General features: G+C 41.5%; 1 protein-coding gene across 1 annotated transcript in view; it reads right to left on the bottom strand.

Annotated features, from left to right (window-relative positions):
- The window catches only part of myom3 (myomesin 3), a 362,966-nt gene that overhangs the window by 114,936 nt on the left and 231,683 nt on the right, over positions 1–16,347 (bottom strand). The window contains exons 13-14 of the mRNA XM_034174111.1: positions 9,918–9,971; positions 7,921–8,048 (exon numbers count right to left, since the gene is read on the bottom strand). Of these exons, the coding sequence (XP_034030002.1) occupies positions 7,921–8,048; positions 9,918–9,971 (182 nt within the window). The remainder of the gene's footprint in view (positions 1–7,920; positions 8,049–9,917; positions 9,972–16,347) is intronic.

The raw sequence follows: 16,347 nt of genomic DNA on the forward strand, positions 1-16,347 counted from the left end.
CAGATATCATATATGTGTGTAATATCTTTGTTTTTGCCAGAATGGCTAATGACAGGGATTGCATTACTTCCCTCACTGGTCTGGCAAAGTCCAAACTGCTCTTCACACATGGAGCTGTGTGCCACCCCCATCCTCCCATGCAGAGCCACAGTAGACCACTGTGGTCATTATTTCTCCTCACTTCGGTCAATTGAAATTGCTCACCATTTGCTCCAAAATAGAAAACAGTCTACATTTTCTTTTAATTTTAGTTTAAACTACATCCTGGCATCAAGATAATTGGGTAGCGAAATTCACATTCAAACGGAAATGATTTATTTCAAGATACACGAATGAAAAAAAAAAAACAGCCATCTGTACAATTAAAGTAAGACACATGGTCTGTTGGGGTCTGATTATGGGGTTATGGGGTATGTGAAAGTTGAGCAAGACATATTTCAAGTCTTTTGTAATATGCTGCCTGTTGTGTGGGCCGCTGAAGAGGAGGTACTGCTGGCCCACCACCAGAGGGCGCCCTGCCTGAAGTGCGGGCTTCAGGCACGAGAGGGCGCTGCCGCCTCGCGGGAACAGCCGGGAGTGACAGCTGTCACTCATCATCTCTTGACAGCTGTCACCCATCTCCACCTCATCAAGCACTCCATAAAGCCGGACGACATCTCCACCTCGCTGCCGAGATATCGTCTATCTATGAGGTAATCTCTATCTCTTTGCATCTCATCTAATGAGAAGCAACTTGGGAGCTTCTAAACAACTCTCAAATTCGGGCAGTTTGTTGTATTTCCACGTTCACTTACCAGCCTTCCACGAGTCTTGTTCGGGTTCGGGTAGTAGGTTGGATTTGGAGGGCTCTCTGTTGGGACTGTTTACACAGAGACTGCTACCTGCTGCTTTGGACTTGAACTAACAGTCTTTTTCAAGACTTTTTTACTTTTTTTTACTTTTTTACTTTTAATTTTTTTTTACTTTTTACTGTGCTCCAACGCCTAAGGAAGACCTCTAACGGTCGAAACATCGCGACGGAGCACTTTTATCAGCTAACTTTTATTAGCGTTGGCAGGCTAACTAGCTTGCTAACGCTTTCGTTTTTATTTTTTTTTATTTTTATTTTATTTTAGCACCGTTGTCGTGCGTTGCCTGTGCTGCTTCATGGCCTGTTTGGTGCCTTGATTGGGGCACTCCTTCTGCTGAATCACCTTTGGATTATTTGCACATTATTTACTTTGTGTGTTTTTGGGAATCCGCTAGCTTAGCGTAGCTACTAGCTCTTAGCCGATTTAGCATGGCGGCTTCTCCTGTCTCTCCCGCACTTTTCTGCTCTGGGTGTGAAATGTTTAGTTATTCCTCGGCCTCCTTTAGCAGTAACGGTACTTGTAATAAGTGCAGCTTATTCGTAGCTTTGGAGGCCAGGCTGGGCGAAGTGGAGGCTCGTCTCCGCACCGTGGAAAATTCTACAGCTAGCCAGGCCCCTGTAGTCGGTGCGGACCAAGGTAGCTTAGCCGCCGTTAGTTCCCCCCTGGCAGATCCCGTGCAGTCGGGAAAGCAGGCTGACTGGGTGACTGTGAGGAGGAAGCGTAGCCCTAAACAGAAGCCCCGTGTACACCGTCAACCCGTTCACATCTCTAACCGTTTTTCCCCACTCGACGACACACCCGCCGAGGATCAAACTCTGGTTATTGGCGACTCTGTTTTGAGAAATGTGAAGTTAGCGACACCAGCAACCATTGTCAATTGTCTTCCGGGGGCCAGAGCAGGCGACATCGAAGGACATTTGAAATTGCTGGCTAAGGCTAAGCGTAAATTTGGTAAGATTGTAATTCACGTCGGCAGTAATGACACTCGGTTACGCCAATCGGAGGTCACTAAAATTAACATTAAATTGGTGTGTAACTTTGCAAAAACAATGTCGGACTCTGTTGTTTTCTCTGGGCCCCTCCCCAATCAGACCGGGAGTGACATGTTTAGCCGCATGTTCTCCTTGAATTGCTGGCTGTCTGAGTGGTGTCCAAAAAATGAGGTGGGCTTCATTGATAATTGGCAAAGCTTCTGGGGAAAACCTGGTCTTGTTAGGAGAGACGGCATCCATCCCACTTTAGAGGGAGCAGCTCTCATTTCTAGAAATCTGGCCAATTTTTTTGGATCCTCCAAACTGTGACTGTCTAGCGTTGGGACCAGGAGGCAGAGCTGTGGTCTTATACACCTCTCTGCAGCTTCTCTCCCCCTGCCATCCCCTTATTACCCCATCCCCGTAGAGACGGTGCCTGCTCCCAGACCACCAATAACTAGCAAAAATCTATTTAAGCATAAAAATTCAAAAAGAAAAAATAATATAGCACCTTCAATTGCACCACAGACTAAAACAGTTAAATGTGGTCTATTAAACATTAGGTCTCTTCTTCTAAGTCCCTGTTGGTAAATGATATAATAATTGATCAACGTATTGATTTATTCTGCCTAACAGAAACTTGGTTACAGCAGGATGAATATGTTAGTTTAAATGAGTCAACACCCCCGAGTCACACTAACTGTCAGAATGCTCGTAGCACGGGCCGGGGCGGAGGATTAGCAGCAATCTTCCATTCCAGCTTATTAATTAATCAAAAACCTAGACAGAGCTTTAATTCATTTGAAAGCTTGTCTCTTAGTCTTGTCCATCCAAATTGGAAGTCCCAAAAACCAGTTTTATTTGTTATTATCTATCGTCCACCTGGTCGTTACTGTGAGTTTCTCTGTGAATTTTCAGACCTTTTGTCTGACTTAGTGCTTAGCTCAGATAAGATAATTATAGTGGGCGATTTTAACATCCACACAGATGCTGAGAATGACAGCCTCAACACTGCATTTAATCTATTATTAGACTCTATCGGCTTTGCTCAAAAAGTAAATGAGTCCACCCACCACTTTAATCATATTTTAGATCTTGTTCTGACTTATGGTATGGAAATAGAAGACTTAACAGTATTCCCTGAAAACTCCCTTCTGTCTGATCATTTTTTAATAACATTTACATTTACCCTGATGGACTACCCTGCAGTGGGGAATAAGTTTCATTACACTAGAAGTCTTTCAGAAAGCGCTGTAACTAGGTTTAAGGATATGATTCCTTCTTTATGTTCTCTAATGTCATATACCAACACAGAGCAGAGTAGCTACCTAAACTCTGTAAGGGAGCTAGAGTATCTCGTCAATAGCTTTACATCCTCATTGAAGACAACTTTGGATGCTGTAGCTCCTCTGAAAAAGAGAGCTTTAAATCAGAAGTGTCTGACTCCGTGGTATAACTCACAAACTCGTAGCTTAAAGCAGATAACCCGTAAGTTGGAGAGGAAATGGCGTCTCACTAATTTAGAAGATCTTCACTTAGCCTGGAAAAAGAGTTTGTTGCTCTATAAGAAAGCCCTCCGTGAAGCTAGGACATCTTTCTACTCATCACTAATTGAAGAAAATAAGAACAACCCCAGGTTTCTTTTCAGCACTGTAGCCAGGCTGACAAAGAGTCAGAGCTCTATTGAGCTGAGTATTCCATTAACTTTAACTAGTGATGACTTCATGACTTTCTTTGCTAACAAAATTTTGACTATTAGAGAAAAATTACTCATAACCATCCCAAAGATGTATCGTTATCTTTGGCTGCTTTCAGTGATGCCGGTATTTGGTTAGACTCTTTCTCTCCGATTGTTCTGCCTGAGTTATTTTCATTAGTTACTTCATCCAAACCATCAACATGCTTATTAGACCCCATTCCTGCCAGGCTGCTCAAGGAAGTCCTACCATTATTTAATGCTTCAATCTTAAATATGATCAATCTATCTTTGTTAGTTGGTTATGTACCACAGGCCTTTAAGGTGGCAGTAATTAAACCATTACTTAAAAAGCCATCACTTGACCCAGCTATCTTAGCTAATTATAGGCCAATCTCCAACCTTCCTTTTCTCTCAAAGATTCTTGAGAGGGTAGTTGTAAAACAGCTAACTGATCACCTGCAGAGGAATGGTCTATTTGAAGAGTTTCAGTCAGGTTTTAGAATTCATCATAGTACAGAAACAGCATTAGTGAAGGTTACAAATGATCTTCTTATGGCTTCGGACAGTGGACTTATCTCTGTGCTTGTTCTGTTGGACCTCAGTGCTGCTTTTGATACTGTTGACCATAAAATTTTATTACAGAGATTAGAGCATGTCATAGGTATTAAAGGCATTGCGCTGCGGTGGTTTGAATCATATTTGTCTAATAGATTACAGTTTGTTCATGTAAATGGGGAATCTTCTTCACAGACTAAAGTTAATTATGGAGTTCCACAAGGTTCTGTGCTAGGACCAATTTTATTCACTTTATACATGCTTCCCTTGGGCAGTATTATTAGACGGTATTGCTTAAATTTTCATTGTTACGCAGATGATACCCAGCTTTATCTATCCATGAAGCCAGAGGATACACACCAATTAGCTAAACTGCAGGATTGTCTTGCAGACATAAAGACATGGATGACCTCTAATTTCCTGCTTTTAAACTCAGATAAAACTGAAGTTATTGTACTTGGCCCCACAAATCTTAGAAGCATGGTGTCTAACCAGATCGTTACTCTGGATGGCATTTCCCTGATCTCTAGTAATACTGTGAGAAATCTTGGAGTTATTTTTGATCAGGATATGTCATTCAAAGCGCATATTAAACAAATATGTAGGACTGCCTTTTTGCATTTACGCAATATTTCTAAAATCAGAAAGGTCTTGTCTCAGAGTGATGCTGAAAAACTAATTCATGCATTTATTTCCTCTAGGCTGGACTATTGTAATTCATTATTATCAAGTTGTCCTAAAAGTTCCCTAAAAAGCCTTCAGTTGGTTCAGAATGCTGCAGCTAGAGTACTGACGGGGACTAGCAGGAGAGAGCATATCTCACCCGTGTTGGCCTCTCTTCATTGGCTTCCTGTTAATTCTAGAATAGAATTTAAAATTCTTCTTCTTACTTATAAGGTTTTGAATAATCAGGTCCCATCTTATCTTAGGGACCTCGTAGTACCATATTACCCCATTAGAGCGCTTCGCTCTCAGACTGCGGGCTTACTTGTGGTTCCTAGGGTTTGTAAGAGTAGAATGGGAGGCAGAGCCTTCAGCTTTCAGGCTCCTCTCCTGTGGAACCAGCTCCCAATTCAGATCAGGGAGACAGATACCCTCTCTACTTTTAAGATTAGGCTTAAAACTTTCCTTTTCGCTAAGGCTTATAGTTAGGGCTGGATCGGGTGACCCTGGACCATCCCTTGGTTATGTTGCTTTAGACGTAGACTGTGGGGGGTTCCCATGATGCACTGTTTCTTTCTTTTTTTGCTCCGTATGCATCACTCTGCATTTAATCATTAGTGATCGATCTCTGCCCCCCTTCTCGGCATGTCTTTTTCCTGGTTCTTTCCCTCAGCCCCAACCAGTCTCAGCAGAAGACTGCCCCTCCCTGAGCCTGGTTCTGCTGGAGGTTTCTTCCTGTTAAAAGGGAGTTTTTCCTTCCCACTGTGGCCAAGTGCTTGCTCATAGGGGGTCGTTTTGACCGTTGGGGTTTTTCATGGTTATTGTATGGCCTTGCCTTGCAATATGGAGCGCCTTGGGGCAACTGTTTGTTGTGATTTGGCGCTATATAAGAAAAAAGTTGATTGATTGATTGATTAATCTCTCAGCCGTATTCTGTGCCGACCGCACTAATTCTGTATTGTTTGCAGGCATACCTGTTTCTCCACTTACAGCTGAAGGCTGGGTTCGAAGCTGGTGACAGAGTGACGATCTTCACTCCTCACGCTGAACTGTGTGTGATAAGTAGTGATTCAGGCGCTGCTGTTTTTCTGTGTTCCACTTTCGGAGGTGGAGGTGTTTTGCCCACCATAAAGGAACTGTTGCTGACTGTGTTACTGGGTGTGCACACACCCACACCTAACTGTTTCTGCTTCCTGCCAGCAGTACCAGATCCGACAGCCGGAGACGGTGGCCACCTGGGGACTCGGGACTTGGCGGCTCCAGTAGCCTCTGGGTTCAGTGGCAGTGGAAATCGTGTGGGATCCGGTTCTTCTCTGGACAGACGTCTTCTATCCTCGAGCCTGCCCACACGTCACCTTTGTACATTTGACTCTATCCAAATTCTGTATTTGTCTATATTTCGTTGTGCACATTTCACAGCAGTAAAGTGTTGTATTTTGGCTCATCTATTGTCCGTTCATTTATGCCCCCTGTTGTGGGTCCGTGTCACTACACTTTCCCAACACTGCCCCTCACTCAGGCCAAAATCCATACTAACTGTTCCCCACTTGCTCTTGTTACACTAATTACATCTGATTAGTCACATTTTGTGGATCACGATGTGTTTTGACATTGCAAGTTTTTTAAACATTTCAAACTTTCGTAATTGTTGACCATGTTCTTGCAATGTTACTTTTAGCACAGATTATACCCATTACACCCAAGTTTGACTGAGTGCCTGATTTTATTTATACATTTTTTGCACCAAAAATGTATACAAGTAAGTGTTAAATATCGGCAGTGGGAGAGCAGCTTTAAATCCATCTTCATTACTTCCTGTCTATATGATTCATATTCTGATTAGAAACAAGACCTGCTATTAATTTGAGTCACAATCCAGATTTGATCCATCCATCCATTTACTATACCCACTTACTCCAATTAAACGTATCCAGAAATTTATGACCTAAATCAAGTCAAAGGAAACAATGATGCAAAAATTTATTGTTGTAGTCATTGATTGTGTTCATGTCACTCATTACTGGTGGTTTCTTTGCTAACTTGTCATATGTACACAGTAAATTTTGCAAAGTAAAATTTACTCTGCTGGGATAACATTTGGTCCCAGTCCAAATAGAGTTAAATATAGTCTATCACAGTGCTACATCAACTCTACCACAGTGTAAAATCAACTCTTAATGGAGTAGAAACACTTGATTTGACAAGACGGTAGAGTGTAATTTACTCTATTTAGACTGGGACCAAATGTTATCCCAGCAGAATAGATTTTACTGAGCAAAATGTACTGTGTATATAATGTCATAATGCCAGAAGTGTGAGGGGTGATTGAGAAGTTTTGAGCCTGACCCAACAGAGAAACCAACATTTCTTGAGAATGTGGGAAGTTCTGACTCACTGGGTGCAATGTTGAGAAATGTTGGTTTCTCAGAATGCAAAAGTTGGAGAGCCACACTCTGCTTTTTCTGGGTCATGCTCACAACCTCTCAGTCACCCCTTGTATCACCTCAGAGTGCATATAGGACATTGGGAACACTCTTGGACTTTTACACATTTTTCCCAAAGGATTAAGTAAGTTAGTGGGTCCGCAAAATTTCCGTAAGCCAATTTAAAATTGACTGCAATCGACTGGAATTTGAGGTTGTGATAGAGACAGGTGAGGACCACTGAGCCTCTTATTTTGGGCCTTGTTGGCATCTTTTAAGCAAGGAATTTCAGTTATTTGGGGTTCCTTGATTACAACAACTGTGAAATTGTCAAGTCTCCAACAGCGTTTTGTTAATTTGTCAGTTTTACACAAGATGCCCTTCCTGATGCACATGGAGATTGCGGTAAGGGTACCCCAATTTTAACTAGGTACCTTCTTGATGGGAGACAAGAACGCTACCCTGTGCCCCTGTGCCCCTGTGCCTCTGCATGCGATAATATAAATTTTACATTCAAAATGAGGACAACATTTTTCTTCTGATGGATATATACTTCAAGCAAGTATTAGGGTATTTATTAAATTCCACTGGTATGACATTAAAATAAAGACAGTGAGAAAGCTGTTTTGAAGTTTGAAGTACATGCTGGAAAATGGTCAGCAGGCCAACGGCTCAAATTTAATGGAGAGAATAAAAGATTGAATTTAAAAAGTATCATTATTTGTGTGTGGTGTGGGTGCGTGGGAGTAAAGACTGACCCATTCAATGTCGAAGCTGAGTGGCTCTCTGCCTCTGGGTTCTGGTTCAGTCCAGCTCAACACCACATAGGTGTCACTCACCTCGCATGGGTGGACATTTGTGGGTGGGGAGGGCACTTTGACATGACCTGGAGAATGAGAAATATAGTATGATGAGGTGAAAGGTTTGGAACAAGGTCAGCCTCCACAATAGTGGTATAAAGTTTTAAAAGTTCTTAGAATTTTTTTTCACTTTTTTCTTTATTTCTTTTTCTGCCAAACTCCTGCTTTGTATAATGGATTCAAATTAAGGGTACTATAGCTGTGATATGCCTAATTTCACAAATAAATTCCATTGCTAATCAAAGTACACCAGATAACATGGTCAAAAATTCACTACCCCTCATCTTAAAGGGTGCTTAATAATTGCTTTGAAAGGGAAAAGTCATATAGATATGTGTATATATGTAGTCAACCAAATTTCACAACACACTTCAAGATTAATTAAATCATTAATTTATTTGTGGCCAAGTGCATCACTTGAGCACACAGCCAAGATATCAAAGGAGTGGCTTCAGGACAACTCTGTGAACGTCTGAGTGGCCCAGCCAGAGCCCAGACCTGAATCCGACTTAACATCTCTGGAGAGATCTGAAAATAGCTGTGCATGGATGCACCCCATCCAACATGATAGAGCTTGAAAGGTGCTGCAAAGAGGAACGGGCAAAACTGCTCAAAGATATGTGCACCAAGCTTGTGGCATCATATTCAAGAAGATTTGATGCTGTAATTGCTGCCAAAGGTGCATCAACAAAGTTTTGAACAAAGGGTGTGAATACTTATGAACATGTGTTTTCTTAGTTTTTTAAATTGTTTTTAATGAATTTGCAATAATAATAATAAAAAAAAATCATGTTGTCATTATGGGGTGTTGGTAGTAGAATTTTGAGTAAAAAAATGAATTCACTCTGTTTTGGAATAAGGCTGTAACATAACAAAATGTGTAAAAGTGAAGCTATATATATGCAGTGTATATGGGCTTTCAATTTGTTTTTATACATGTTTAGATTTTTCTATAATTTTCTATTTTTTGATGGTTTATTACAAGATGTAGTAGTAGTAGTAATAATTGTAAATAAATTATTATTGATAACTTTTATATTTTTAAGCAAAACTGATGAAGTGATACAGTTATTATTGTTGTTGTTGCTCGCCCTACCATCCTTTTCATTTCACATTAACATACTATGTACATACACACACACACCAGCACTCAGATGACATGTAGTTACATTTCCAGGTATAAATATGCAAATGCACTTTGCCAAAATCTCAATCTTTCTTCACAGATATTGGTCTTAGACCTGGGTTGTATGTGGACTGCTGCTGTCACAGCAGCAATAAATGTCTGAGCATTCAAGGTCACCTGAGGTGTGCTCTTGCACCGCCTGTCCAGGCAGACATATATATCTGCTCTATATCAGCTCTAGAAATAACTGAACTAGGACTGATACTAAAATGGAGAGAGGACACTGAGGATCCCAGGATGTCTTGCCCAGATGACCTTTGCTGAGAAAGGGTTCCTATTCAGGATAGTGCACAGGTCAGCCAGATTGTCCAAGTAAAATGTCTTGTGAAAATCGAGGTAGGCTGCAAAGGAACACTGGCCTGATGGATACAACTGCATCTCAAAAAATGAGAATATTATGAAAAACTTCAATATGTTTTGGCAGTTATTTCAGAAAGTGAACACTTAATACTGTATATTCTTGACACATTACATATAAACTAAAATGTTTTTAGCACAAATGCTTATTGCTCCAGCCGTGTAATTACCCCAGCTCATTGTTAAAAATAATACGAAGATGCATTACACCATGAACCTCAGGCAACCGACAGGTGAGGAAACACAACCCTGTGTGCCGGTATAACATCAATGCTATTATGAAGCAGGATGGAAATGCTCAAATGTCACTATGTAACAACATTAGATAAAGAAATCAGAATATGACACTTACCTTCCAGTTCATCTTTTGTTATGGTGATTGTTCTTCCTTTTCCCACACTGACCACTGAGGGGGGGGAAATCAGGTAAGTATCAGAGTAATAAAGTTAGACAAGAGGCTGTGATAACACTATTAGTGTTAATGTCGGAGGAGCAACCGACGGAAGAGATGAAAAGGGAGAGATGGGTGAAGAAATGACCAGAGGCAAGTCAGCCTTCTACGCGTCCTTCTGTGTTTAATGATCCAAAGCGAGATCACCCGATCCCATCTGTCCGGCCCGTTACAAGTGCACGCGCTATGACCTCTGTCATGTTGCATTGTATTTCCTCTCGATCATTCCCATATGGCCACTATACATTACACAAATAAGGTTTAAATATAAACTTTCAAGACAAAGTATTCCACTTGAGCATGTTGTTGAAGGATAAGATGGGTATTTTACAACCCTCGTCATATTAAAACAGGAGGCAGAGCTGAAGATGTTGTGATTCTTTTTGGGAGTAATGAGGATGGACAGGATTACGAATGAACATATCAGAGGGACAGCTCAGGTGGGACAGTTTGGAGACAAAGTCAGACAGGTGAGAATGATATGGTATGGACATGTGCAGAGGACAGACCCAGGGTATATAGGGAGAATATACCCTGGATATATAGGATGCTGAGGATGGAGCCACCATGCAGAAGGAGAAGAGGGAGGTTAAAGAGGAGATTTATGGATGTGGTGAGGGAGGATATGCAGGTGGTTGGAGTGATAGAGGAAGTTACAGAGGACAGGGTGAGATGGAAATGATTGATTTGCTGTGATGACCCCTAACAGAAGCAGCTGAAAGAAGAGGATGAAGAAGAACTCATAAGACTAATACCCCCATCACACATTTGGCGACTGATGCCAAATTGCGCCAGAATGACACATCTGGCTACAATCAGAAATATTGAGCTGTGGTCTGAAGACCAACGGATGGCATATTTGGTCCCATTCACTCAGATGTCGTGAGTGTGTTGCACATGTTCAAAACACTCTTGTCGCCATCGAGATGCGACGCACAACTGTCAGCAGTCTATATGCAGTTTTTGCGTCATCTGATTGCAGTCTACATATTCTGACGGCATCAAAACAGCATCTGAAACAATCTGATCATAGCTGATTGAGCTCTGAGATTGATCGGTCACAACAAAGCCTGCTGACATGTTGTGCCACGGATGTCCACCTCACTGGAGCCCAGCCAGGGAGGACAAAGAAAATGTGATCTTTAACAACATGTATGTGGCAGGCATTCATAATATACAGTGGGTGTGAACAGCGTGCAATCAAACTGAAAATACTGCATGTCACTGCACTCGGTGGTCTTATGCACAGTAATGTGTCATAGTGCACATCAGGTACAGAGCTGAACGGATCTCACCACTGTAGTATGCATATTATTACCTGCTCGCCATCTAAACTCTGTCAGAGATGTGATGTGAAACTGTATTGCTAGGCCATGACAAGATGATTAAACATGAAACTCACCTCCAGCACAGAACCAGGACAGCGCAGAGCACATAGGGACCAAACCACAGCCTGTGGTGAAAAGCCTCTCAGCTGTGTGCTGCAAATAACCACGCAAAAATTAAATCCCATGTGATAATCCAACCGACATCATGATGTACAGACTTGCTTTGTGCTCCTGAAGTAAGCAATAAAAGAAATTAAAGTTTGCTGGAAAGGCTGCATCTGACACATGGTGTGACTGCTGCAAACATTCAGCAAAGGTGTCCAGTGGCACGCGCACACGTGCACTGAAAGTTTGCTGGCAGTGGGCCAAGCAGTCACACCATGCATCAGACGCAGCATTGACACATATGACGTAAGACTGTGCAAAGGGAGGAACACAGCGCTCCCTCCCACTCCGGTCCCGTGGTTGTCATCCAGACGTTTGGACATCGGGCAGTCTTCAGTACCGTTTATGGCCTTCTGACAGCAGTCTGTGTCATCTACCTGTTGTCCACATATGCTTTGGATGCCATCGTGCAGGTGTGGATGAAGTAATCTGGATGCGTTCTGACACGGCTGACCACGTCTCTTTTCCTCCCGACTGTGTCCGACAATATTTGCCGTTTTGGCCTGGTTCCTGCACATTCTTGCTATGTGTGATGGGGGCTTTAGCATCTTCTACTGGCTGTTCCCGTTTCCTTGTCTTTAACAGACATTTTAACCTTGAAGAAGAATTGCAACATTTTTTTTAACCTGGGGCCTCTTTTTAGATGGTTTTGGGGTCAACTTTTCACTTGAGATTAAAACATTTTTAATTGGTCCAGTATTTAATTTAATTGTCAAAACCGTCATAGGTTAACTAGCTTTACAACCATATGGGGCAAGCTAAAACCATCAGAGCAAAACACTTCTCGTCACTACTGAGCAGGCTAAAATATCCATAGACATGGTGGGAAGCATGGAGTGGATCATTATGGAGGCACATGTGTGCGTATTTACCTCAGTAAATTTAAAGAACAAATTTAAAATGACTGATTAGAAAGGCAGCTCCTTATCCCAACATTCATCTGTGGTGATGCTGCTGTACTCCAGTAAGCCCATTCAAATCAAATATTGATGAAGAGCACATTATTGTTTTTGAAACCAGTGTATCGTCAAAGTAATGGACAAATAGGAAGATAGTTTTGAAAATACAGATGAGCCATTTGAATGTCATGGCTGTCCATATTTATTTATTTATAGATTCTTGTGTCCAGAGGTTCGAGTGAGACTACTGTAATTATTAGTGTATATATGCACTAGTTCCTCTTCATTTTACAAAAACATAAAATATTAAGGTGGACATTATACACAAGAACATTGTTTTTATTGGACCATAATGTTTGCTTTTCAGTGCATATTAAAAACTAGTAATTATGGTAATTTTGTGCTGAAATATTTTGCGATAGGTATGTAGATTCTCTCTTGCCATTTTTGACATAAACTTAAAAAAATGGACAATCACTTTCCTAATTTTTTAATTTAGCTCTGTCAGTTTTGGGGGGTTTACAGTGTGCATTAAAGACACAACTATGTTTTAAAACACAGGTGTATTTATTTATTTGTAATACAGTGGTCCCGCTCGGTAAACACCACAGCGGGCCACTCAGATCACCCCCTCTCTGCTGTGTGGAGCTGTGCCAACTCTGAGAACAGGTCCAGAGACTACGCTCGCTGTTTTGATGCGGAGTGCTCCGGCAACCCGCATGGATAGATTTCTTGCGGAAAAATCCACAGCGCCGCAGGGTCTCGGCCGCAGAGCTCCATGGCCATGACTTGGATTCTTTGCGGGTCCCACATCCGTACCCCCAGAGGCAGTGAGCGAAGAGAGAGCATGTGCATTGTGTTCTGCGTGTGTCTGTTTATAATCTTCTCGCCCAGAAGAAAAAAGAGAGTGTTTACACAAGAGAGAAAAGTGAGAAAATGTTAATGCCTGTTTGAGAAAAGTGTATAAAGTGTGTAGTGAGGGGTTTTACAGCCTTAAAACATCTATAATAATTGTGAAAACTAATGCTGACTACTTCGCGGATTTCGCCTATTGCGGGTTATTTTTAGAACGTACAGTAGTGTTCAGAATAATACATAGTAGTGCTATGTGACTAAAAAGATTAATCCAGGTTTTGAGTATATTTCTTATTGTTACATGGGAAACAAGGTACCATTATTCAGTAGATTCTCACAAATCCAACAATACCAAGCATTCATGATATGCTAAAAGAAAAGGGGGTGTTCATAATAATGGCAGTGTGGCATTCAGTCAGTGAGTTCGTCAATTTTGTGGAACAAACAGGTGTGAATCAGGTGTCCCCTATTTAAGGATGAAACCAGCACCTGTTGAACATGCTTTTCTCTTTGAAAGCCTGAGGAAAATGGGACGTTCAAGACACTGTTCAGAAGAACAGCGTAGTTTGATTAAAAAGCTGATTGGAGAGGGGAAAACTTATACGCAGGTGCAAGAAATTATATGCTGTTCATCTACAATGATCTCCAATGCTTTAAAATGGACAAAAAACCCAGAGATGTCTGGAAGAAAATGTAAAACAACCATCAAAATGGATAGAAGAATAACCAGAATGGCAAAGGCTCACCAATTGATGAGCTCCAGGATGATCAAAGACAGTCTGGAGTTACCTGTAAGTGCTGTGACAGTTAGAGGATGCCTTGTGTGAAGCTAATTTATTTGCAAGAATCCCCTGCAAAGTCCCTCTGTTAAATAAAAGACATGTACAGAAGAGGTTACAATTTGCCAAAGAACACATCAATTTCATTTCAATTTCAATTTATTTTCATTTGTATAGCACCAAATCACAACAGAGTTGCCTCAAAGCACTTCACACAGGTAAGGTCTAACCTTACCAACCCCCAGAGCAACAGTGGTAAGGAAAAACTCCCTCTGAGGAAGAAACCTCAAGCAGACCAGACTCAAAGGGGTGACCCTCTGCTTGGGCCATGCTACAAAACATAAATTACAGAACAATTCACAGAACAATTCATGGAAGAATATACAAGAAATGCAACTGGCACACAGGACAGGAGGATCGCCAACACGAACACAACTCCCATCTCTGGATGGAGCTGCACCTTAAACAGAGAGAAAAACAGAATCAGGCATCAGAAAGACAAGAAATACTGTATAATTTGTCAGCATTAAACAACAAGAAAAACAGAGAAATCCTAAGGTGATCGCCGGCCACTAGCCCTAAACTTCACTAAAAGACCCATAATTTAGGTAAAGTTGAGGCTGCGGCCCGCTCCAATTACTAATAAAATGAATTAAAAGAGTAAAAAGCGTAAAACAAAACTGTACCAGTATGCTAGCCATATGAAAGGGAAAATAAGTGCGTCTTAAGTCTGGACTTGAAAGTCTCCACAGAATCTGACTTTTATTGACGCAGGGAGATCATTCCACAGAACAGGGGCACGGTAAGAGAAAGCTCTGTGACCTGCAGACTTCTTATTCACCTTAGGGACACAAAGTAGTCCTGCACCCTGAGAACGTAAAGCCCGGGCCGGTACGTAAGGTTTAATTTGGTCAGCTAGGTAGGAGGGTGCCAGTCCATGAATAATTTTATAGGTTAGTAGCAGAACCTTAAAATCTGATCTCACTGGGACAGGAAGCCAGTGAAGGGATGCCAAAATGAGTGTAATGTAGTCGAACTTTCTGCTTCGTGTCAAAAGTCTGGCAGCAGCATTTTGAACCAATTGGAGACCCCTAATGCTAGACTGCGGTAAACCAGAAAATAGAACATTGCAGTAGTCCAATCTAGAAGAGATAAATGCATGGATCAGGGTCTCAGCATCAGCCATAGACAGGATGGGATGAATCTTCACTATATTTCACAGGTGGAAGAAAGCAGTCCTAGTAATATTTCTAATGTGGAGGCCAAAGGACAACGAAGGATCAAAAATTACCCCAAGATTTCTCACTTTGTCAGTGTGATGTATGACACACGAGCCGAGGCTGAGCGTTAACTGGTCAAATTGATGCCGATGTCTCACTGGACCAAGAACCGTCATTTCAGTCTTATCAGAGTTTAAAAGTAGGAAGTTTCTAGACATCCAACTTCTCACTGCTGCAAGGCAATCTTCTAAGGATTTTATGTGAACAACATTACAAGCAGTTATTGGCATGTATAATTGAGTATCATCTGCATAGCAGTGAAAGGTAATCCCAAAACGCCGTAATATGTGCCCAAGGGGTGCTATATAAAGGGAGAAAAGCAGGGGGCCTAAGACAGACCCCTGTGGAACCCCAAATTTCATGTCACTAAGGTTAGAGGTAGTGTTACTGTACAAAACACAGTGAGAACGACTGGTCAAGTATGACGTCAGCCATGCAAGGGCACTCCCAGTAATCCCAAAATGATTTTCCAGCCTATCAAGTAGAATATGATGATCCACGGTATCAAATGCAGCACTGAGATCTAACAGCAACAGAACCGTAGTGGTGTCTGAATCCATTGTAAGCAGAAGATCATTCACCACTTTAGTGAGAGCCGTCTCTGTGGAATGATATTTTCTAAAAGCAGACTGCAGTGGCTCAAAGAGATTATTCTCAGTAAGATAGTCTACAAGCTGCCGTGACACCACTTTTTCCAGAATTTTAGAGAAAAATGATAGATTTGATATTGCCGATAGTTTGTCAAAACACTAGGGTCAACATTAGGTTTCTTAAGTAATGGTTTAATCACTGCAGATTTGAAACATTTAGGAACAGATCCAGAAGTTAAAGAAAGTTTAATAATTTCCAGCACAGTCGGCCCAAGAGTGGGCCACAGGTCCTTAAATAGTTTTGTTGGTATAGGATCAAATAAACAGGTTGTGGTTTTTGTTGACATTACGAGTTTTGTCAGCATGACTAGTGAGATACTGTCAAATTCTGTAAATCTAGGTAATACCTCAGTAGTGGTGCCCACATCAATAGCA

This window comes from Thalassophryne amazonica, chromosome 7 (genome assembly GCF_902500255.1).
Source record: "Thalassophryne amazonica chromosome 7, fThaAma1.1, whole genome shotgun sequence".
Lineage (NCBI taxonomy): Eukaryota > Metazoa > Chordata > Actinopteri > Batrachoidiformes > Batrachoididae > Thalassophryne > Thalassophryne amazonica.